We start from the raw sequence: 24,947 nt of genomic DNA on the forward strand, positions 1-24,947 counted from the left end.
GGTACCTGCTAAATACAAAACACCATTACAGAGTTTTGAATTCCACCAGTTAAACAACAAAACTTGTATTACAAAACCATGCTAATCAGTTACCAAATATTAGACAACACAGCAGGTCTTTTTTTTTTTTTTTCATTTCTTGAATTCATATATACCATGTAAATCACGTTATCAAAAATAATGGCTAGGAAACTCACAATTCAAGCTTCCAAGCTTACCAGAATCTGTATCAGAGAGTACAAATGTCAAAATAAATATATACGGGAGCCTTTTACTAAAGGATTAATAATTGCAAGTGACACATTTATGAATGGGAACATCTACATCCCTCATATCAACGCATCAAATAGTGGAAGTGGTGCCCTCACTACTATCCTATCACTTCAAAAAGATGCTAAAAAAAAAATCTGCATAGAAGAAAGCAACAATATATCTCACATACTGCTAACAAGAACAGAAAAAAGACAAATGCTGATCATTTAGAGACTGAGATCAAATATTTTGCCTTTATTTTATAGGTAGTATCTAAGATATTAATGATGGAAGCATTTCTAAAATTCATAAGACTACATATCACTACATATAAGAGAAGGCTTCTTTTAAAAAAAGAAACAACCAGAAATATAGCCCAATAACCAATATGAAAACACTTACAACATTAAGCTACTAACAAGGGTATGTTTCATAAGACACCTGAACAAATGAAAGGTGACTTGTAAACGATAATATTTCCTTTCTGGAATATTTTAGTCAAAGCCATAGATATGCCTCTAAACTGTGTTCATCATTTGAAGTCAGCTGCCTCCATCACAGCATGATCACTACCAGAAAAAGAGGATTCAGAAATTCCTGCAACTTCTACTTTTGTATACTACATCTGAAAAGATCTCCGCATTCATTTTCACTTATTCTATTTTACATTGTTAAACTATTCAAAGAGCAGGTGCATGAAATATATACTGTGAAATGGTGAAGCTAAAAGGCTTTCCATTTAGGGAATGGAGATAAAAGTTTGAATGAACTCTCCAAATGATCCAGAACTTACCTGCTTGACGGTTGATGACTGAAACTGTGCAGATACTGGACGCTATAAAAGACAGAAAAATGGAATAAAGCCTTATCTTCTCCTAACATGCCTGTATTTTCCAACTCCTACATCTAATACAAAAAAGAAAAAAATCATCTCCAAGCAGAGAACAAAAGCCAAAGCCCTATATTTTGCACTTGAAAGATTAGAGCATTTATTATTTTTCACACTGCATTCTCCTATGGTATAATTATTCCAGTTTCACCTCACCACTGAGAACTCAATCCTACTGTCACGTACTGAAGATCCTGAAGTTATTACTCCACCTGGTAAAATGGTCTCACACAGTACATGGAACTAATCTACAGCTTCTTAAGCCTTTAAGTAATTATCCTGTGGACTGCTCAGGGATGAAGTCACCCTGTTAACCTACCAGTTAGCAGAGCAAACAGCGAATAGGTTCTTCACCATTTGCAAAGTCACCAACAAAAGCTGCAGGCAAGCTAAGAAAAGGGATTAATTCATTCAAGATTGACATGCAGCTACTCCTAGAGTGGAACTTGCAGAAACTCTGTTAAAGCTGCACAGAAACATTTGTAATATTTTATACACAATCTTGTGACTCTTGCCACAGATACTGCAGAAAACAATTTAAAGGAACATGCATGATTGCCTCAATTCAGTTTTCCTAGTACACCTAGGTTAACTCTCTACTTTTCTTGTTCAAAGTTAAAGAAAAGCCTTTGACCTGTGATGTACTACTGATTAGGACTTCCCCAGTGGCTCAGCGGTAAAGAGTTCACCTGCAGTGCAGGAGACACTGGAGGTGAGGGTTCGATCCCTGGGTCAGGAAGATCACCTGGAGGAGGGCATGACAACCCACTCCAGTACTCTTGCCTGGAGAATCCCATGGACAGAGGAGCCTGGCGGGCTATAGTCCATGGGGTCGCAAAGAGCCGGGCACAAGTGAAGCAACTTAGCTCACACACACATATATGTACAACTGATCAAGTACAACACTGCTGCATGATTTCACTTCTAATCTAATACCCCTTAAAATATAGTTCACCTTGTTCTATACTACAGCACCGATACTAATAGGGAATAATTTGAAAACAAGAGGTCACAGGCAGCCTGCAAACTAAATCCAGCTCACTGACATACTATATTTCATCTGCAAAGTATTATTTTTTAAATTGAACTTGTTGTCAGTATTTTAAAATAAGATTCCTGATTTCTCTAGAAAGTAAGACTATCTGACAACTCATGGCAGTGAGCAGCTAAAGCACAGAAGTAGAAGAGTTGCCCTGTTAATGTGAAGCATGCACTCACCACCCACTTCACTGCAGTTACGGCACTCGTGTATCACACCTGGCCCTGTTTACTCTGCAATCCTCAGAGGCATTTTGAGGTTTCAAACCCTGTTCTAATGAAAAGCTATCTGAATAAATAATGGTATCTAAGCTTAGCAAACAGAAGTAGCAGTACTCTAAATGAGACCAGCAAACAAAAGGAAGAGGAGTGGGAGGAAAAAAGGGAGAGATGGAGGGCTAAAGTGGAGGTGGGATGAACATAGGAGGGAAAAAATAAGGGAAAGAGGAGGAATGGGGAGAAACAGCAGCTGTTTCTCCCTTCAAAGAGCTTACAATCTCACAGAGGAGTACTGGACAATTTAAAGGCAACAAATCAACGAAGGCAAAACAATGCAGTTGAAAACCAGTAAATAATGTTGCAATGAAAAGAAAAGGCCATGACAGAGTGGAATGGATTTAATAAGAAACGATCTCCAAACTTCTGAGCAGGTAAGGTAATCAGTCCAGACAGGAAGAGAAGGGGACCTTTTGGATAAGAAGAAAGGTTAAAGGCAAAGAAACACAAGTGGAAACTAGCCAGGTCTAGATGGGCAGGGACTGATCAGATGACGGAATGGATAAACCATCAGACAGCTGACTGGTTTACCTGGAGCAAAAATGCCGAGTACACAAAGACTGGAGGAACACTGGGTCAAATGAAGTTTCAGACACGTTCGCCAAGCTCTCTGCAGGCATTTAGCTCATTTAAATTCAATCAGCACCTCATGATCACTGAGGGTCCTTGTGAAGAAAATCGCATGTAGAGAAGATATTATTTCAATTGAGCATCTTCTCTGCAAAGCTAGCATGAAGATAATGCAGCAGAGTAGTGATGAGAAATTTGCAGAATCCCTCTCTGTGCCTCATTTACGAGCATATCAATGTGAAAAGACTGGGAGCAATTTTTCAAAAGAGAGACAAAGAAAAAAGAAAAGAAAATGAAAAAAGAAGCCAAAAGAAAAGAAAGACAAAAAGCACAAAGTAAGATGGTTTGAAAGCATTAAAAGCATAAGCTATTAGCCATGGCTGAATATAACTGCCTCCTTTCTAGCATGGTCCCCCAATTCTCCTGCTATAGGTGACCTTCTAATCACAGTGCTTCAGCTCACTTATTGACAACAGCTGCCACTTTACAATAAGCTTCCTTGGGGCTTCCTGCTGCTGGAACTGCTTACCTGAGGTTTCTGGAAAGGGTTTCGCCTGGAAGACTCAAAGGTGGGGTAAATTGGCCGGGTTGATGTCCGCTGGGCTGGATCTTGACACACAAACCCTGAATGGGGAATGGGAAACATTAAAACTGCCATTTGCTAAGAAAGAAGGAGGTTTAGCTGCACCTCTCCTTTTGATGGACAAGCTCGGTTTCACTGCCGTAAATCTGATAGAGCTCCATCCTGAAGAGGTTTAGGCATGACTCTCCCATACACATCCTCCACTTGAACTTTGAACTATCACAACTGGAGTGAACAAGAAAGGAAAATATGCAGATCAATCAGCCATCCTTGTTGGGGAACCGAAATGTGATTCTGATGGACAAAGAGATGGTGACTTTTGATGACCTTCAGAGTAAAAGTGCACTTAAAAACACACAGTTGTTAATAAAGACAAAGTATTTTAAAGTGCCTTCCTGGATGGTGACTGGAAAATAACAGTGTTGGTTTTTACCAGGAGAATCCAGAAGCAAGTGAGGGGTCTTATCCTGTTATAGGATCCACTTCTGGAACAGCCCAAAGTGGTCTACTACTGGCAAGTTCCAAAATATGCTTTGTAGATTATCCATGGCTTAAGGAATTAGGCTTGGGCTAATTTCACTTATTTCCTAAAAAGAAGCAGATTCTCATCCAAGGAGAATGGGGTAGCAAAGTTTTACAGCATTTGATGGTACATCAAGTGCTAGTTCAAATGTGTTTTATTATGTGTTTTTTGGGTACTTAAAACAACAACAACAACCCTAAACCCACAACATACCCACTTGGCAGCCCATCTCCATCTCAAAGTTTTGTTTTATCTACTCACAAAGGGATTTTTCCCTTGGCTTGCTTCAGTTATTACTACAGAAGAGATTGTGTTGACACCAGCAGAGACTGCATAGCAGAAACATAGCCAGTCTCCTTGGTAACAAAGCCTCTTCAGTGGGTTTCACTATCTCAGCTCGGGGTAAAATATATTTTCTCCAGATCTTTGCTTAATTCTCTTCCTCAGCTCATGATTCCTGTGCCCCAGGAATTAGGTCTCAGCCCTAGCTGTGGTTCAGCCTCAGGGCAGGAAGGAGCCAGGGGGTGTAGAAACTTATAAACACTTCCCTGAAAATATAATTTTTGAGTACAAAACATTCAGTATGGCTGAGGAACTGCCAGTTGGCAACACATATAGTCTGACAAAATGTATGCTCTACTTCATTTTTATGAGTCTTCAGAAAAGAATACTACTCACCTACAACAGTGAACATATCTGAGATCATACTGGCTTTAATCTTTAGGTCCAGAGGTGCATCACTAACAGAATAAAGAAAGAAAAGAGCAATTGATAATTTTATAGGTTAAGAGAATAGCTTCCCTTAACATCCCTCAATATAACAGAGCTACCAAATGTCAGTGAGGAGCAACACATAAAGTACATCAAATCCATGGGGGAAAAAATCTGGGCAAAAATTCTAGAAATAAAAGCCTGGTGTCAAGCTCATCCTCTGTAAGGCAGGCCCAGCTCTAAGGCGCTGATCCACTGACACTCAACCTTTTTATTCCAGAAGGTCTTGTTTGCACAGGGTCACGAACATTGCTTTATTATCACTGTGGATTTTAGAGGTTCAGATTTTTAATATGCTCTTTTATGAGCATGCCCATCATTCAAAGTACTTTTTACTGCTGTGATCATCAAATCACATTCACATGCAAGAGAAGGAACTTGGGCTATCTTTGTACTTTTTTAAGACTTCATTTTCCATTCTAAATTGATCTCCTTAAGACTGTGTGCTTGCAAATTAAAGCAATAAATAAATAAGCTATACCAAAGTATCACCAGATGATACAGAAGGAACCCACATGGAAGCAGAAACAACAAAGCCTGAAAGTGTGGGGCCTCCCTGTGGTGATGATGCCATGCTGGCTTTGGGGTTGAGGTGTTCCCCCAGAAACCAGATTCCTTTGCCAGGAAATCTACAAAACACTGACCTAACCAAAGGGTAGCACAACATCTGAAGCATCTGTATTATCCAGCCCTACACCTTACAACTCAGGTGAAGCCAGACTCCCACCCAACCAAGTAGTCAGTCTGTCTTTATTTGATTGCTTGGCATTTTGCCAACATTTTTCATTGTTAAAAATGCAGCAGCTGGGTGGTCTCTGGCATAAATCTCTAGGGTTTTCTAGCTGTTTAGAGAAGCATATAGCTAGCAGAAACTCTGGCTGTAGTCACAGATAGAAGCAGAATCTTCTCTGGTATTGGAAAATAAGTTTCTTTCCTTCTTCTAAACGATAGGTTAAAAATAATTTTTTTTAAATGTCTGAGGATTTTAGACTTTAATCTTGGATGGATAACACCAGGACATGGACAGGGTAAGAGGACCAAATATTATTTATACACTCTAGGCCCAGCTCTACACCTTTATGATATGTGTGGGTTAGAGGATGTATAAACTTTTGGTAACAAAGGAAATACATCTTGTGATTTCTTTACCCTTAGCTGAACACCTACAAAGTTTAAAAAAAGTGTGAGAGGGAATGCAGTGGAGATAAAAATAAAAGAAGCATCCCTAGAAGCCCAATAAGATAGTAAACAGAGATTGCAAATTGACTAGTAAGACAGAGGTCCATGGTTGCAATATGAACTCTGATAATATGCCACAAATCCCCCAAATTTAGAAATTCTAATCATCTCAATCTAATAAAGAAGGGGAAAAAAACATCTCCTAGTGCCAAGAGAAATGACCAAAAAAAATTGTTTTAGTGTTGCTTATTGAAGGTTTATCCTTTTCTAGTTAATGGAACAACAGACTACTTACCAGGCCAAAGAAGGAGAGAGATTCACTTCCAACAACCATGGCTTCAGGGTAGAATCTATGAGCACGTCAAAGCCATAGAGTTCTAGAAATACAACATAACACAATATACAAAATCATTTTCCATGTCACAACCAAACAAAGATCTGGAAGAGTCAATCCAGTCAACTTCCATCAAAGGCCTAGAAACTTGCTGAGTATCCAGAGACAGTAGATGTAGAGAACTTTCAAGTCCAAGAGAAATTAATCAAGTTCTGGGGCTTCCCTGGTGGCTCAGATGGTAAAGCATCTGCCTGCAATGCGGGAGACCTGGGTTTGGTCCTGTGTCGGGAAGATCCCCTAGAGAAGGAAATGGCAACCCACTCCAGTACTCTGGCCTGGAAAATTCCATGGACAGAGGAGCTAGAGATAATAATGCTCCATGGTTTCTATCATCCACTCTTGACATTTCTGAGTTCTATACAGAAAGTCACCTGACTCTAAAAGTTAACAAGCATGATTCTGGTGCTGTGCAGAAGGCTAAAAAAAAATGTTAGGAAAAGGAATGCAACAAGTGCATCTAATATCAATGCTGCCTTGGGCTTGTTTTGGGTTGTTCTTCCCCACCACACTCTGAAAACAGGAAAATCTACTGAAGGCATCTCTCTAGGATCTTCCCATCACACTTTATTAAACCAAGACCTTGCTTTTGCAATGTAGGTCAAAAAAAAAAAAAGAAAGGCATAAAACCTATTTGTTCTTTCCCCTCTATGGTTTCAATTCCCCTTTGAAGATAGAAAATAAAATATACTGGCCCACCGTAGAAAGACAGAAGAGAAAGGAGGGAGCCATTGGCAGCCAAGTGGGACTACGATGTGTCACAAGGGAAGGAGCCAAGGATCAAATTTCCTTTGCTAATTCTTGTCCCCTAAGTCCCCAACTGTTACAAAGCCAGAACCAGGAGCTGGCTCTTCTCCCGGAATGCAGGGGTGAGAGGCTAACTTGGAACCTTAGCTGGCAACCTTTACTCTCATTATCATCATTAACGAGGCCCTCTCCACAGTCCTCCTCAGTATACACACATCGAATGCATCAGACTTTCAGAAGTCCCACTCATTCTCAAACATTCCACACTCTGTGTCCCTGAAATAAACTGTTTGCACACACCTTCTCTCCAAGAGAAAAGACTAGTTTCCTGACAATCTGACCGAGGTCACTGGCCACACAACTCACACCCACGGAATACAACCAGGTATTTTCCAGAAATTCATTTTGAGGCAAATTTCTTTACTTCAAGAACTACTTCTCCATTTCTCAATCCTCTCAAACACACAGAAGAACAAATGGGAGTTTCTAAAAAGATGATGCCAAAGACTCCCTTCTGGAACACGGAAGCATGGAGCAATGGGAATCTAGGGACCCGGGCCCCCCTCACCACATTGCCCTTTGCTCCCTGTGGAGCCTGAGAAGACCACCTCTCTCCCTCATATTTATTAGCATGCTCTGGCTTCCTTTATCCTCTTTATCAATCACCATTTGTCAATATCTGTATGCTCAGTTAACCTATAAACAGAATTCCTACTTATGCAACATAGATTCAGGTAGATATGCATTTTTAAATTCTCTCTCAGGAAAAGTTCTCAGGAAGGAGTTGTTTTCCATAGTACTTATTTAGGATTCCATTTAAATTACAAAAATAATCACAAACTATAAGAGAGTCTGAGACCGGATTCACCCTCATGTAACTACACAAAAATCATATATTATCAAAACTTTAAAGGTGTAAAGAAAAGAAAGAAAAAAATAAAAAAAAATAAAAAAACAAACAAAAAAGAAAAGAAAGCTATCTTTTTTTTTTTTTTTTTGGCAGCATATTCGTAGCTTTTATGGCCAGTACATCCTTCTGAATATTTTACCCAATCTTCAGTCATTTCACAGAATATTCCCCCTTTAATTTGAGGAAAATCTTTCTGTGATATAGCATTAATAAAGGCATTTAAGAGGAAAAATCTAACTACAAAAACTGCAAATCCATGTTAACATTACACAAGCACAGAAAAATACAATAGGAGTCTGATTCAAGGAAAACATTCTCTTCAGTTTTTGAAAACTGAAGCACAGGATTCAACTATTTCGTAAACTGGTAATATTATTATTAATAATAATAGCATAAGGAATAGGATGAGAATAATGACTGGTGCACATATTGATCACATTTGCAGAATCAGCCACAAATGAACACAAACTGAAATCAGAAATACAAGCAGTAAGACCCGGTATTTAAACACCTCACAATAAGCAGCCGACATATTTACTTAACTCTCTCTCAAATTCAGAGGCAAATTCCAAGACTCTCAGTTGAAACGCTGAGAAACTGGTAATGTAGAAAATCAGAGAAAAGAAAAGAAAAAAAAACCCAAAGAGAGACAACACCCTTTATCAGTTCAGTTCAGTTCAGTTCAGTTCAGTTCAGTTCAGTTCAGTCTCTCAGTCTGTCCGACTCTCTGTGACCCCATGGACTGCAGCACGCCAGGCTTCCCTGTCCATCACCAGCTCAGGTAAATAAAACCCACCAGTTGCTAAATGATCTTAAAATCAACTTTGAACCTAACCAACATCTGTACACACAGATATACAGATGTGTGACAGCATCGAGGTACACTGAAAAGCCCAGGTCACCTGAGAGGCTGGAACCGGAGGAGAGGACTGGGGTGACAAAGAGAGCACTTGTATCAAGCTTATCTCTTAAAACGATCAACTCAGCTTAATCAAAATCATTTGGTTCCTTGGCAGGATAGGAGAGTCCTTATAGCAAATCTTTTAACTTAGGCTTAGTCTTTTCTCTGGATATTACAGATTTTAAAAGGTAAAAAGCATCAATAAGTTGCACTAAGAATATGAAACTTACTCACCTTTTGATGTATGTTTTAGCAGCAGTGTCTACAATTTCAAAAATTCAGTTACCCATGGTGACATACACCAGTGTTCCTGTCATTAAAAGGTGCAGGCAAGCCAGGCTTCTCCAGTTCTGAGAGCTAACTTTCTTTGTTCCTCTGCGTTGTCTCCATTGTAACCGAAAAACAAGTATCTTCAAAGGACTGTTGCTACCACCTTGCTCAACCGTTTCCCCAAGGAAATTTTCCTTGGTGAGATATAGTTCCTTCAGCACCAGCTAAAACAAAACAAACTTGCAAATCTGACTGGTGCATGGTAAGAAGCAGCCTGACTCCAGCTCACATTTTACATTAGCACCCTTATCCCCCATTTCTTTCCAGCAGTTTCTTAGAAAGCAATCTACACTTAGCCACACTCACTTTCTTAATGCTTGCTGACTCTCCTGCCCAGAGCAATTTGCTTCTGCTGCCATTCTTTAATAACTGACTATTCTCACTATGATCCCAAAGACCGCCTTGTTACTTTAAGCCCAAGCATCTGAAAACTGCTGACCGCCCCTTACTTATTGGAACTTTCCTCTTCCTTGGTTCCAGGACACTGCTCTCGTCTGACTGTCCTCCTCCTTTCTCTCTTTCTTTCATCCCTTCTCTTCTGCCACTGGTAGTCACTGGTAGGTTTGTTTGCTCAGGGTAGCATCCTCAGGTCTCTCCCCTTCTCAATTCTACTGCTCTTCTTGGATGCTCTCATGTATTCTCATAGCTGCAATTAATATGATGATGATGACATTCAAATCTCTGTCTTTACTCCAGTGTCTCCTGGACACCAAATCCATGAATCCAAATGCCATCCAGACAACTTCACTAGGATATCCCAGAGGTACTCGATGCTCAACAAAACATAGCTCAGTATCTTCTCCCAAAACTTTGTTTGGCTTCCCACTGTTCTTCATCTTGGAAAACCCCACACACTAGTTGCCTGTACTAGAGACACTCTTCACCACCTGCCAAATGCAACACATTATCATATCTCTTTTTCTGTTTCTCTTTAGTCTATTTTCTATATTCCCCTTTGAGGTAAAATTTACATATTTAATGAAATGGACAGATCTTAAGTGTGCTATTTGATGAGTCTTGATACATCCATAAAACCCACACTCATATCAACACACACAGAACACTTCCATCACCCCAGAAAGATCCCTCACGCCCCTTCCTGGTAAATATCCTGCTCCCTGTCACCACACCACCAGAAACTATTATTCTTATTTCTTACACCAGGGATCAGTTTTGCCTATTCTAGAGTTTCATATAAATGGATGCATATAGGATACACTCTTTTGAGTCTGACTTCTCTCATTTAGTATGCTTTTGAGGTTCAGCCATTTATCATTATTTCTTATTTGAAGACAGGTTTACTGAGGTTTAATTTACACACAATAAAGTTCACCCTTTTGCATCACAGTTTGATGAGTTTTGACAAATGTATGGTTACCCGCCATCACCAACACGCAGAACAATTCTATCACAAATGCTCCCTCTGCCCTCCCGGCCCACTGGCAATCATGATCTGACTTCTGCCTTTTCCAAAAGTCAAATAAATGGAATCACAAAGTATGTAGCCTTCTGAGAGTGGCTTCTTTCACTTAGCACTGTGCATGTGAGATTTATCTGTGTCATCACACATGTCAGTAGTGTAATTCATTCCTTTTACTGCTCAGTAGTATTCCATTTTATAGACCACAATTTGTTTATCTATTCAACGGCTGATAGACATCTGGGCTGCTTCCAATTTTTGGTGATTATAAATAAAACTGCTATGCACATTCATGTAAAGCTATTTGCATGAACATATGGTTTCATTTTTCTTGAGTAGATACCTAGGAATGGGAGTGCTGGGTCATGTGACTAAGACACATGTGTCACTGTGTTCCTCCTACCACCAAATCATTCCCCTAGCACTAGTCTCTCCCTATTGTACTCCAATTCTCCACGTGGCCATGAGAATCACGTTCTAAGACACAAATCTAACAGTCAGATGGAGAGACAGGCAGTGAATCGGCCCAGCAAGACTCTAATGTCAGGCTGGTTCCTGGAGGACTTTAGTCACTTCATGGGGCTTTCCGGGCAGCTCAGCAGTAAAGAATCCATCTGCAATGCAGGAGGATCCAAGAGACACTGGTTCAATCCCTGCATTGGGAAGATCGCCTGGAGGAGGGCATGGCAACCCAGTCGGGAATTCTCACCTGGAGAATCCCGTGGACAGAGGGTCCTGGCAAGCTACAGTCCATGGGGTCACAAAGAGTCAGACACGACTGAGCGACTGAACATACAACACAGCAATGTTATTCAGTAGCCCCTCTGCTATAATTCTGTCACACAAAGCTTTGGGTCAGGTCATGATAAAAGTTAAAGGAAAAATAGTAACTCTGTTTTTCCACTGCTCAAAAAACTCCATAGCTGTCTATTGTCTATAGGATGAATTTATACACGCCAGTGCTTTATAAGGAGCAGGAAATGGCAACCCACTCCAGTATTCCTGCCAGGATAATGCCATGGACAGAGAAGCCTGGAGGGCTACAGTCCACGGGGTGGCAAAGAGCTGGACACGACTGCTGACTGAGCACAGTGCTTCACCAAGGGGCCCTAAACTACCTCTGTAACCTTGCCTCTCACCACCGAATCCAACTCCGGCTACAGCTAGCCACATTGAACTTTTCATTTCAAAACATGCCACTTCCTGTCAAGACACTGCCTTTTGCATGTCATACCCCCTCTGCTAGGAATGGCTTTCTCTGGCTCCCAGAGGCACAGAGCTGGTAACCCCTGGTATATGCCAAGGACACCTGAGTCACTCTACTGCTTGTCCTGGAATGTGTCATCTCACAGCTGCTCCTCTCCACCACTTGAGGGCAGAAGTCATCTCGTTCACTGCTCTATACCAAACAGCCTGTATTATACAGAGTACACAGGAAGCAAGCAAGAAAGACTGATTAAAAAAAAAAAGAAGAAGAAGAAAAAATTTTTTTTAATGTAAAACACTACAATTTTTGAGAAAGACAAAATAATTTGCAGCTAGTTCCTAAAAATAACCCTAACCAGAAGACTTAATACTCATAATAAAGTCACCAGTTACAAAGAAAATAGGAGAAATTCTAATGAAAGATTTTTACATATTAAGGAGAAACTTAACAAAACGGAGGGAGGAGAAAAAAAAGATTTGACAGAGAAAATAACAGTGCATCCAAGTCCTAAGAGATTACTAAACATGTCAGACCATTAGTTCTGGAAATCAACCTACTAACGCTCCCCAGAAAAAAAGTCCCAGCTGAAGCTGTAATCCTTGAAACTGGAAAGTGCTGACATTAGCCAGTGCTCGCTGTCAGTCAAATGCTATTGTATAAAGGAAATTCTTTTCACTTTGGCTTTGGATTGGAATTGAAAATCTAAGAAGGAATACTCTATCTGGGGTCCAGAAGGAAAATTTGGGGGGAAAAAAAAAAAAACAACAGATGAAAATCCCACAGAGAAATGAACTAAATAAAAGAAAAAGCCCAGAGCCAATTTGTTAACTAGTTCAATAAATCGACATGGTATCTGGCTACCATGTGTAAAGGTGGACTTGAAGGGAATATCTAGAAGGTGGTGCAGTGGTAAAGAATCTGCCTGCCAATGTAGGAGATGCAAGAGATGCGGGTTTGATCCCTGGGTGGGGAAGATCCCCTGGAGTAGGAAACGGCAATCCATTCCAGTATTCTTGCCTGGAAAATTCCATGGACAAAGGAGCCTGGCGGGCAACATTCCACGGGGTCGCAAACAGCTGGACACGACTGAGCACGTACACACGTACACACGTACTGTTGATTAGAACACAAAGAGGCCTTTTTTAGGCCTGATCTGCTAAAAAGGATGATATCATTTTTCCTGAGATCTAGTTACAGGAGAGCAGAGAGAGAATCCAGGATATGGGGCATGCCAAAAATGGCTGGACGCACCAGAAGTTGTATTTATGTGGGTGGAGAGTGAGCCAGAGAGACCTGGCTTTCAAACTTGGCTTTGCCATTTATTAACAGCATGACCTGGGACAAATTATTTAACCTCTCTGAATCTTTTTTCCTTGTCTATAAAACATGAGTAATAAATACCAACAAAACTGTTATGAGGACTAAAGGAAATAGCCAATGAAGTGTGTCTGACAAACAGTAGGTACTTTCTTCTAAGTCCCTTCTACAGTAAACTTCCCTTCCCATCTAAACAGAAGCATTTGATTAGCCAGAAAAGAAAGCTATCTCAAAAAGTGAACTGTTTGTTGATTTTCATTACTTTTTTTATTGGTCAAGTAGTTTACATTATAAAATGTATGCTGCCCACTGTCAATCCTTCAACAAATATTTATGAACAGCCCTACTTTAAGAATGTCAGTTTAGGGGTTTCCCTGGTGGTCCGGTGGTTAAAAAATCTGCCTTGCAATGCAGGGGACACGGGTTCAATCCCTGGTCCGGGAAGATCACACATGCCACAGAGTAACTTAAGTCTGTGAGTCACAACTACTGAGTCCGCCCACCTATAGCCCATGCTCAGCAACAAGAGAAGCCAGCGCAATAAGAAGCCATCCATGCACCGCAACTAGAGAGCAGCCCCCACTCTCTGCAACTGGAGAAAGCCTGAGCAGCAACGAAGACCCAGAGCAGCCAAAAATAATTAAATTTTGGTAAAGAAAAAAAAAAAAGAATGTCAGCGTAATTACCCAGTAAAATAGTCTTAAACAGTATCAATAAAAGGCCAAACCAGCATACATTCCACAAAATAGGGTATGCTGAACATGGTGGTGGTGGTTTAGTCGCTAAATCGTGTCCAACTCTTGTGATACCATGGACTGTAGCCTGCCAGGTTCCTCTGTCCAATACTGGAGTGAGTTGCCATTTCCTTCTCCACAGGATCTTCCCCACTCAGGAACTGAACTTGGGTCTCCTGCATTGCAGGCAGATTCTTGACCAACTGAGCTACGAGGGAAGTCCTCATGTTGAGCACAGTTCATCCTGAACAATGAAATCGCCAGTTTCGGACCTAAATGAGGCCAGTCTGATCAGTTCTACAAGTGGCAGGACAGCTGGCTCATACACTCTCAGGCTAGAGAGGACCGGGGTCATAGCTTGTTACTTCAGTCATCCTCACACACGAGATGAAACCAGTGTCAGCAGCAGCATCTTTAAAGGATAGCTAACATCCTGTTGTTTTTGGCTGCTTTTCTCCAACTGCTCAAAAAAAAAAAAAGCTGTTCTCATAGCCAGTTATCTCACATTGCCAATTTCCTAAGCATATTTAAAGGGTTGCTGTTTAAGCATATATTTCACATGGTACATTTTCAAAATCTTAAATGCAGTAAATATTAAGACTGTCAAAAGTCTGTTTTATTGGGAGAGGCATCAAGAATCCTATTGACCATGAGTCCTATGACCAAGATGATTTGATTGCCAAAACTCCTCTTCTGACCCCTTTTCTCTTAAGCTGAGTCTCTTTCATTTGAGTTCTCCAATTCACTAGCTCTAGGGGGAAGGGTCTTAACTTGTCAGGGCCCCAATTTCTTTATTCAGACTAATTCCCTGAGGTCCTTTCCAGATGTACAAATTTATTAAAAGGCACCAAGTGGCTAAGTTTCTGATAGCTTGTGAAGTTTCCTAGGGCTACATTTAACTGCTATTAACACAATGCAGATATTTGTGTATACTGTCCCATGTAAAATCTGGTTTGTGTATACTGTCCCATGTAAAATTTGGTTTGTGTATACTGTCCCATGTAAAATTTGGTTTGTGTATACTGTCCCATGTAAAATTTGGTTTGTGTATACTGTCCCATGTAAAATTTGGTTTGTGTATACTGTCCCAGGTAAAATTTGGTTAGATTAAACCACCACCTTACCATCTTACACCTTGAACACAGCAGGAACTGAGAAAAGTCAACTGCATAGGTAAACAAAGGAATGGGAATATTGAAGGTACCTGGAACACTGCTGGACACAAGGGGTAGGATGGGGAAAAATCATAGGCCAGAAACACTTAGATACTAATGGGGTGCTCCTGGCAAGGAATCACATAATGTGGAAGGGCAGAAACAACAACCAAAAGAATATAGTGAACCCCATCACCTGACTATTGGCTTCCTCTAAAACACCAATGCCCTGTTCAAGCCAAATTCTTCTGGGAAGCTCTCAATTCCTGTTTACTCTAAAACAAATGAAAAAGAGAAGAGAAAAAAAAAAAACAAAAAAAACAGATTATTCCTTGTAACTTAAACCCCAGGGGAGGTTGGGAACCAGTGGGAGGCAAAGAGATTCACACAAATACATACACGTATACAAAATCATTTCTGATGGGGGGGAGGTTAATAAGGCACACAAAATCCCAGGGCTGACAGGAAGTGGAATTAGAACCACAAAAGCCAAGAAGATAGTCAACAGTTTAAAAAACTCCAGATGCACTCAGTTTATTAAAACTGAACACAAGCAGGGAGCCAGGAAGGAGACCAATGGCTGATGAAATAGTCTTACAGGGTATTTCACTGAATCAGAGAAAGTCACTGTTCATTTCTCATCAGAACTTCTAATGCCATTAAAATCAAGAAATTCTTAAGCTTCCAAAAGGCAATCAGGTAATGAAATAAAATAGAAAACATTCAGAAGAGCTTTTGATGATTTCTAGAACAAAGATTTTCACACTAAGAGCTACTAGAAATTTATTCTCATAGAAAAGTCACGTAGATATGGACAAGAAACACTTATTTTTTTAATCTAATAAGGTTTTTGCAGTTGGAATTATTTTTCCCATGCCCCCTCCTCAAAAAGTCTGCAATAATTCTAAGAGCTCTAAGCCCTGACCACACCAGATCCACTGGGAAGGCCACCACAAGGCAATTGAAGCAAGAACCAATCATTCATTCAACAAACATTTTCCAGACATCCTCCAAAAGCAAAAAAATGCTGCTGTGCACAGAAGGAGTAAAAGCAAGGGAGACGTTGTTGCCGTCTTCAGGGAGCTTCCAGTCCAGTGTGGGAGACAGACACGTAAACGGGCATGAAGGGGCTGCTGCAGACTGAACAGAGGACTGGGGTCACGGAGGCTCATTGTGGTGGGAAGACTTGGGGAAAGCATAACCAAAGAAGCGATACTTGACTTCATCTTGAAAGAAGTCAGTCATCTTTCAGGTAAAGTAACAGGAGAAAGATATTTCAGGCACAGGATAAAAGCAGGTGCAAAGGCAGAGGGTGAGGAAAGGAGCCGCAAAGGCCAGGGAAATGGTAAAAGATTTGGTTCAGCAGAAGCAGAGACGGAGAGGAAGCGGAGACACGGTGACTATTAAGAAGATAAGCTCGGTGGCTACTGACAGGAAGAGAACACAGAGGAACAAGTACAGAGCAGCATGAGCAGGGAGGCGCAACAGGACACTTGGCTGGGCCAGGATTCCTGGAGGGGGCATGTCAAGCCGTCTCACAAACAAAAACGTGCAGGGCCGACGGGAGGGGCGTCTTCTAGCTGGACAGCGGCACTTACGCAGAGACCCAAGGGCACGGAGTCCTCGGGGACACCACTGGCTTCTGAGGTGTAAGTGGGGAAATGATACTCCAGAAAAGCCGGCTGGAGTCAGAGCCTTAGAGACTTCAAAGCCCTACCAAGTTTCTATTCGTAAGTTAGGTCTAGGGAGCCGCTCAAGGATTTTAGGAGACATGAACATATTTGCATTCTAAAAGAGATACACAGACATCATAACCTCTTCTTTTCCTATATAATTAAAGAGATCAAGAATTATAATGCCTAATTATAAAAATAACAAAAAAACATTTTTATGGAGTACAAATTAAGGGCCGACACGTGCCAGGTGCTTTGCACACGTCATCTCATTTGGTCTCAGGGTGCTCTCAGAAGGTAGGTACTCTCATGACTGCCGTTTTACAGTCGAGGAAGCAGGATGAGAGGAACTTGCTGAAAATCAGAAGGGGTGTAGATGGGTCTCAAACTAAGTCTGCCAGGCTCTAAAACCCACGTTCTTTAAGTTCCCTGGAATCCTGCCTCTGGAGCAAGCTGGGACTCTCATAGTCTTACTACTGTATTCCTTTAACTATCCGCTCCATCAGTGATCCTACTGTTTCACTAACACAGCCTGCCACCTGCTGAAGGTCGGTGTGACTGCACAGACACTGGTACCAGCCCTCTCTAAGGAGTCACAGCCGCACAGAGAGCAGATGGGTGCAGGCACCCACATGCCACAGTCACAGCTAGCGGGTCAGTAAGGCAACAGGCTCCCCGGTCTGGTAGTTGTGAACTGCTTGCTGCTCCTTCTCTGTGCAATCAGGGAATTAAGGGTGGGAGGGGAGGGGTGGAGGAGGAGAAAGGGAAGAAAGAAGGGGTGGGGTTGGGGTGGGGGGGGAACTCACTAGAAAGAAGACTAAAACAAAGAGGAGGAGTCATTGGAAAATGGGAGAAAGTACATACTGGTACCAGCCAGAGCTTCTTGGAACAGTTCCCAGTCTGGCTGCCAAAGAGCTCTGGAATATATTTGTTAGAGCTGGATTCCTGTACAGTCCGTTGCAGACTTTTTCTGATTGCACTCTGACAAAGAGACCCACACTTTTAGTTCCAATCCCTGCTTCCCACACAGAAAGCCGGTTAGTCCTCAGGGGACCTCCAACTAAGCTCACCACTGGCCTCTTCGTATGCTACGTGAGTTTAGAAAAGAAAGAAAAGTCTACCACATACCTTTGACTCCTGTAGAATGACTAAGCCTCTCTACCCCAGGATCCCACCCCAACTTCTCGAGCCCCTTTTCACAAAATATGTTAAGCTTCTTGAGTCTCCTTACCAAAACAACTGCTCCGATGAGGAACAAAGGTTTTACAGGCTGTGGCAATAGCTAGTTCAGCGGAGATTATAGTCTTAATGATCAGGTCTTCTACATGGGCCATCAGTGCTACAAAGGGGAAAAAAATAAAAGCACTATAATGCATGGATTAGGACTGGATTCCAGAACACAGTGTAATTATAAAAGCACACGTGGTCATTCAAAGAAGTCTCCATGTGGCATGTGAATGGTGTTCCGGGACAAGGCATGTGTGGGAACAGAGCGACGCAGGCAAGAATGGAGGTGCTGGGGGATGTCCTCCAGTGGCCTCCAATGACAAGACACAGACCCAGGCTGGAAAAGGAGCCTTCCCCCTTCTGACTCTCCGCCCGCCCTTTCCTCTGTGGACCGAATCAGGCCTGCAGACACACTGCCTCTCACTCCACTCAAGGCTCACTGACAGCGTCCACTCTGATTCAGAGCCCTTGTGCTCAAACTTGACCCTGTCCGTTCTCTAATTCAACAACATGGATGAGACAGACTTGCCTCAGGAAAACTTGAACTCAGGGCCAATACAGAGATAAGACAATTTGTTATATTAATATAAAAGGCTGACAGTAGTTTAGTGAGTAGTTTGATATTCAAAAAGGACAAATTCACTAAAGACTAAGGAAAAAGTTGTCTTCTAAACTAGAAACGAGAAAAGGGATTTGGGGAGCCATGATAAGTAAGCCTGTTGTTCTCTGTCTTGTAAAGGGCAGGAAAAATTAGCACCAAGAACAATGATCCTATTAGACATCTCAGCAACGCTTTCAGAATTAGAAAGAAAGACTCCTGGTAAGAGACAACAGTAAAGTTACACAAGAAGAGAAGGCAGGAAGGAGAAAGGCCTGGTACCCACCGGTTGTGTCTCTGCCTTCCTGTTTCAGATACCGAAGCATAGCGCTCATGCTCCACTTATTCCCATAATCCTCCACTTCTGGGTCATCACAGCTAAAACAGATTCATGGATCAAGGTCACACAGGCAACTAGGCATGCCTCTAGAAACAAGATTTTTCAAATAGCATTTTTTCCTTGTAAGTCTTTAGAAAAATCTTCCCTTTGCTGACTTCCCTTCACCCATTTTTTTCTTGATCCTTTTTGTCATATTTGCCTTTGTACCAATTTCTTCTATCAAAATGAAAATGCATATATTAACAGCTCACCTTAATGAAGGAGGTAGGGGGAAAGAAGGCAAAATCCTCCTTAACGAAACATGATGCATCATGAATGAGTAGAACAAATTTGTGAATGTGAACAAATTTAAGAATGGTCACAATGCATTAACAGACTGAAATGGTTTGGGATACTAACCCGGCCTTTGAGGTAAATGTCACATGTGCCCACAAAACAACCTCTAATGCCATTTTCAGACCAGAACTGAGTTTCTTCGGCTAGTGAGCTAATCTTGTGTAGCATTTTAATGAGCTAACCCTGAACAGAATTGTGTTGGCATCTGAAGCAAGCTCCCTTCTGTCAAGTGGTAGGCATGGCTTCTTTTCGATAGCTTTTGAGGTATCACCCAAGGGAGAACTCTCCAGGGCGACAACTGAAGCAATGAAGTACACCACTGCTACGGCCACAAAAGGGGTACACTCCCAGACTGCTGCAAGGGTTTTGCAATCTGACACCTGTAGTTTACAGCAGCCCCCTTATTCCCCACCACCAGCCCTCAACCTATCAGCTGCATCTTTGCCCATCTTCCAAAGTCCAGGATACTGTTCCTTCTACCAATTCCAAACACCGGTCATAGGACACTCAATGAAATCTATACAGCTCTGGCAACTTTGCCATCACTTCCAGATTCCTTTCTTTCTTTCCTTGGACCTTCTAGGGACCTATTTTTAGTCTCAGTAGAAAGTAACTGTTTGGGTTTCTTTTTTATTTTTCCACTTTCTGGCAAAATTATCAGGATGAAAGAAAACAGAGCAGAAAGAATATTTCCACACAGCTGGGCTGGTACTCTGTTCCACTGAGTCTTTTTCTGAGATGGCCTCATTTCTTTTCTTATTTAATTTATTCCTAACATTTTTCCCCTGATCATAAAAAAGTTTTAGAAAAACTTAGGAAATACATAAAAGCACAGAGAAGAAGACAGATATCCTCCACCCATAATCCCATCCATTGTAGTTAAGGACTATTCACATTTTAAAATTTATCCTTCTAGTTTTCTTCTCTACCCCACACTCCCTCAAGGGGGAAAAAAAATCAGCTTTAGTTATCCTATGAATTCACTCAAAAAAGAAGTGAAATTGTGTGCACTGTATAGTAGCCTGCTTCTTCCCCTGACAATGTACAGGGATGAATATTCTTGTCTCTGAACCTGTGTGCATACCCTTTGCTATTTCTTAAGGTTAAGTTCCTAGAAATAGAATTGCTGGGTCAAAGGGCACAGTATTTTTGAAGCTTTTGATACATTTCATCAAGTGCTGAAATGACCTAACTTCTTGGCTTCTAAAAAGTTCCATATGCCTAGAAAATTCCCTCCCCTAAGTCAAGTGAGGGAACTTAACAATGAGGAAGACGAAACTTGGGAAGGCAAGCATGTTTTGGTGGAGAAAGGGGACACTGTAGCTGGGCGATCAGTAAAGAAGCCATAGCAGGTGAGCCTCACAACTACACGAAATGACTCTGACAGCTCTGCTCTAAGTTACACGGATATAAAGGTAAAGTTTTCCTCCAGTGAAGCAGGGCAACTTTGCACTTCTCTGGCACCTGCCTCTAAGGCTGACCTCCCTGGCTCCTAGCTCAGGCGCAGTCAGTACCTGACATAGTCTCCACTCTTTTTATTCACACTGTAATTGGTCAGGTGCATGAACTGGTTCCGAATGTTCTTGGCTCCTTGGTCATATCGCACGGTTGCAAACCTGATAAAAGAGACACAGGTTAAACATCAGCAATAGGGCTTCAGTAAAACACAGGATCAATGGGATATTAATAAAGAGAGGGTGACATCTTGTTCAAACACTGAGAGCTTATTAAGTGTCAACTCCCATGCTAAGTGTTTCATGTATAACATTACATTTAATTCAACCATTAAAGCAATTCTTTGAAATAAGGACTAGTATGTCCAATTTTTTTGATATGAACATTAAAATGTGACTTGGAAGATTAAGCAACTTGCCCCAAATCACACTGACTCCAAAATCCATGTTTTTAACCATGGATATTTTCTGATATAAAATGATAGTCTGATAGGAAGGATTAAAATGAAAACAAACTTATTCACAATCAGGTAAACTGTGTATAGGATGCTATAGATGAGGGCACATTAGCTGGTCAAGAAACACCTGAGTGTCTACACAACAGTACCTGGTACTAAGGCATTCTATGGAAAATATTATGCCAAAAGAAAAAAAGGACAGCATAATGATATATAGACTTAGAACTCAGAGCCACAGAAAAAACAAAAACCCTGATCTATAAAATTAAGAAAATAATGGTAGCGTTAATAGCATACAAAGGCTAGGTCCACAGAATGGCATAAATATAAGCATAGAGTGGATTAATTCCTGAATTTGGAATGAAGGCAAAAAGAGGGATTAAACACAGAGTCCACTGAAAACAGAGCAGCAATTTGATATCCTGGACTGTTGCCAAAAGAAGACCAAAGTATAAAATATATGTGCCTCTGAAGGAAGTAGCCAAAGAGAGAAAAAACTTTCCAGTGATGCTCAACATCAACAAAAGGACACTCGAGTTGAATGGTTATGGTAAATATCACTCCCTGTTTACATACCACTCTAACCGTATCACCCCCTTCACTAAAGCGGGTGTCCCAAGAGGCACATCCAAGCGTGTGAAAAAAAATCCTGGAAGGCCACAAGTTTATTTTCATATGATTTGCAAATTATTTACATGTGCTTACTCAGACTATGAAGTCAACATGAATTTTTACCACATTAAAGGGCAGCATTTAAAACTTCTCCTTTCCTCTATTTCTTCTCACTCACCCACTATCTCTGTGCCTTAATTCCCTGCACTAGAAATATACAAGAGCCAAAAAAGAAGAGTGGAAAAAGGACAAACCCTCAAAACTAAAATAAATAAACATGAGGCCAGGAAGAAGGATGTGGACAAAGAGAAAATGTTGACCAGGCATACACAGCTAAGGGACAAGAGTCTGACTGCATGAGAAGGACCTCAGAATTTCCAGAAACTTCCGGTAGTTATCACTTAACTTCAGCCATGTCATTCCATAGTGAGTAAACCTTACCTATATATCCCAGCCTTCCTTCTTCAGAGATTCTTCAATGAAGAGGGAACCAGTCATTCTCTGAATTCTTGTGCAATGTGAGGGGGGCCCATGCAGGCCCCGCAGAGGCGGCCTGCCTCAACCAGACATTACCTCACAGGGACATACCTCCTGCCATCTCTCCCCCAAAATAATGATTTAGAAGGAGGAAAAAGGTTCTGCTTCAGAGAAAGAGGTTTTTCACTTCTTCTAAATTCAAGTATCTGATCTAATTTGGTCAACAATGTGAAAAGATTGGCAAAGGCCTGGCAGTTAACTGTAAACTGGTACCTAACACATCTGTTGTCCCTACACTCCTTTTTTCAATAGGACTACATCTCTAAAAAAAAAAAAAAAAGTTTTCTTCTTCCTAGTCTTCCTTTTTGCTGGGGCATTTATATTCTAAAACTCAGCAAGGACAAGATTATTTATGTTACAGTTCTACAGAGCATAAGCAGAAGTAAGAATAAGAGAAAACAAAAACAAAAAACCTGAACCCACTGGAAAAGTCACCCAAAAGGGCAAACGTGCTACTTTCTTTATGTCAGTCAGCTGAACAAGGAACGGAGAAGACCATGTAGAGGAAAGGCAGGCATGCATGATCTCTTTCCTCCTATCCCAGGAAGTTCTTATGGTTCTCACTAAAACAGGATGAAAGAGACTATATTCATCTCTGATAACTATTTTCCAACATTTTCTTCTTATTTCTAGTCCAAAGGTCCCATTAGTTTCAGATCTGGCCTAATAACCAAGTTCTGATTAACCTACAAAGATTGTTTTTTGTTTTAAAACTTGAATAACTTGGCCAACATTTAAAATTCAGACCTTTCTTCCTCAAACCCAGTAACAGCCAGGGCCCACATGAGGAAGATGGTGGACAGGATGGGAAGGCAGACCAGAGGCAATACAAGGAGGTTATCTAAGCAGGGTGGTGGCCCCACAGGGGTCAAAGCTCACTCAAGGAGGGCACCTGAATGGGTTGGTGACAGGAAGGTTGGAGACTGGCTACATACAAGGGAACTGAGTAAATAAGTATGTTGAAGATAACAGAAGTCAGATTCTTCAATGTTGGGAAAAAAAGAGATAAAAAATACAGAAAGGGGGAAAAACAAGTATAAATCCAGTAGTTTTGATGTAAAATTGGAGGTATTCACCTGAACTCCTCCTTTTCAATACAGAGATATAGAAAAAAACAAAGTTGTAAATGTCTATGTATGTGTATCTATACACTTATTTCCTAGGTCTGTCCACCGCATGAATCAACGAGTAGAAATAGCTCAGAACAATGAGCATATCTAGCACCTGAACCTGGATTTCCAAATACTATCCTCCATTAAGTGGCTTCTCAGACAGCTCAGTGCCTGCCAATGCAGGAGTTGTGCTTAGGCAGGAGTTTGATCCCCAGGTGGGGAAGACCCCGTGGAGGAGGAAATGGCAACCCACTCCAATATTCTTGCAATCCAATATTCTTGCAAGGATAATCCCATGGACAGAGGAGCCTGGTGGGCTACAGTCTATGGGGTCTCAAAGAGTCAGACACGACTGAGCATGCACACACCTAATCCTCCATTAAAAGCAACCACTGCTCCTTGGAGAAAATGGTTGATTCAGGGCAGAGAAAGAAGATGTGCCTGAAATATCTTGAGCTTAAAGAATGAGGGGACACGTCAAAAGAACACCAAAGTCATCTTACAGGAACTCCCACTGGCCAAATCTGGGGCAATTTGAGCATCAAAATAAATCATGAGAGTAAAGGATTATAACCCATTAAGTAACACAGGAATCCTTAAGTCCACATTGGCGTATATAAACAAATGAATAAATGAATAGGATGGAGAGAAAACTCTTCCTGGGACTAAAATGCCAAATAATAAAAGTATAATGGGATTAGAAATTCATCACTGGACAACCATCACAGTAATAATTCATTCAAGCAAGAAACATCAATGAATATTAAAACTGGGTGAAAATAAGATGAGGAATGACATTTTACATGGTCTCAAAGTATCTCTTCATAAGATATTAATATGTATCAATTACAGGGGGAAAACAAAGTAACTTTACAGTGGAGAAATCTGCCAGATGTTGTCCTAAGTGTCAAACACCACTAAAGAATTGTCACATACCATCAGATTTAATGCAGTGAGAACACGGCATCACTTCTATGACATTCTGGCCAAAAATATATAAGCTGAGGCTAATTATAAAAAAATAACAGACAAACCCAAATTGAAGGCCATTCTACAAAAAGATTGGCCTCAATCTCCAAAAATGCTAGTCACGAAAGTCAAGGAAAGGCACAGTAAATGTTCTAGATCAAAGGAGACTAAAGGGACGCGACAGCTAAATATAATGTGTGATCCTGAATTTGTACCCTTGTATTATAAAGAAAACTATAGGACAGTTGGCCAAATTTGAATGGGGTTCTCAGACGAAAGGGAAAAAGGCAGTTCTTCATACTATTTTTATAGCTTTTCTATAACATCAAAATGGTTTCAAAATTAAAAGTCTAAAAACTTTAAATTTTCTCAACAAAAATAAGTTTCTCAATAAAAACCTAGATTTTTTTTCAGCCTCCCTTAAACAGGCAGAAGATTT

At 40.9% G+C, this 24,947-nt stretch overlaps 1 protein-coding gene across 13 annotated transcripts in view; it reads right to left on the minus strand.

Annotated features, from left to right (window-relative positions):
- The window catches only part of TTLL5 (tubulin tyrosine ligase like 5), a 311,249-nt gene that overhangs the window by 239,698 nt on the left and 46,604 nt on the right, over positions 1–24,947 (minus strand). For 10 of the 13 annotated variants that reach the window (XM_061156564.1, XM_061156574.1, XM_061156570.1 and 7 more), the window contains exons 10-16: positions 20,881–20,982; positions 18,977–19,068; positions 18,097–18,204; positions 6,377–6,458; positions 4,810–4,871; positions 3,555–3,649; positions 1,046–1,087 (exon numbers count right to left, since the gene is read on the minus strand). In XM_061156564.1, the coding sequence (XP_061012547.1) occupies positions 1,046–1,087; positions 3,555–3,649; positions 4,810–4,871; positions 6,377–6,458; positions 18,097–18,204; positions 18,977–19,068; positions 20,881–20,982 (583 nt within the window). The remainder of the gene's footprint in view (positions 1–1,045; positions 1,088–3,554; positions 3,650–4,809; positions 4,872–6,376; positions 6,459–18,096; positions 18,205–18,976; positions 19,069–20,880; positions 20,983–24,947) is intronic. The other 3 variants (XM_061156573.1, XM_061156572.1, XM_061156568.1) reach the window with 1 other exon arrangement.

This window comes from Dama dama, chromosome 12, assembly GCF_033118175.1.
Source record: "Dama dama isolate Ldn47 chromosome 12, ASM3311817v1, whole genome shotgun sequence".
NCBI lineage: Eukaryota > Metazoa > Chordata > Mammalia > Artiodactyla > Cervidae > Dama > Dama dama.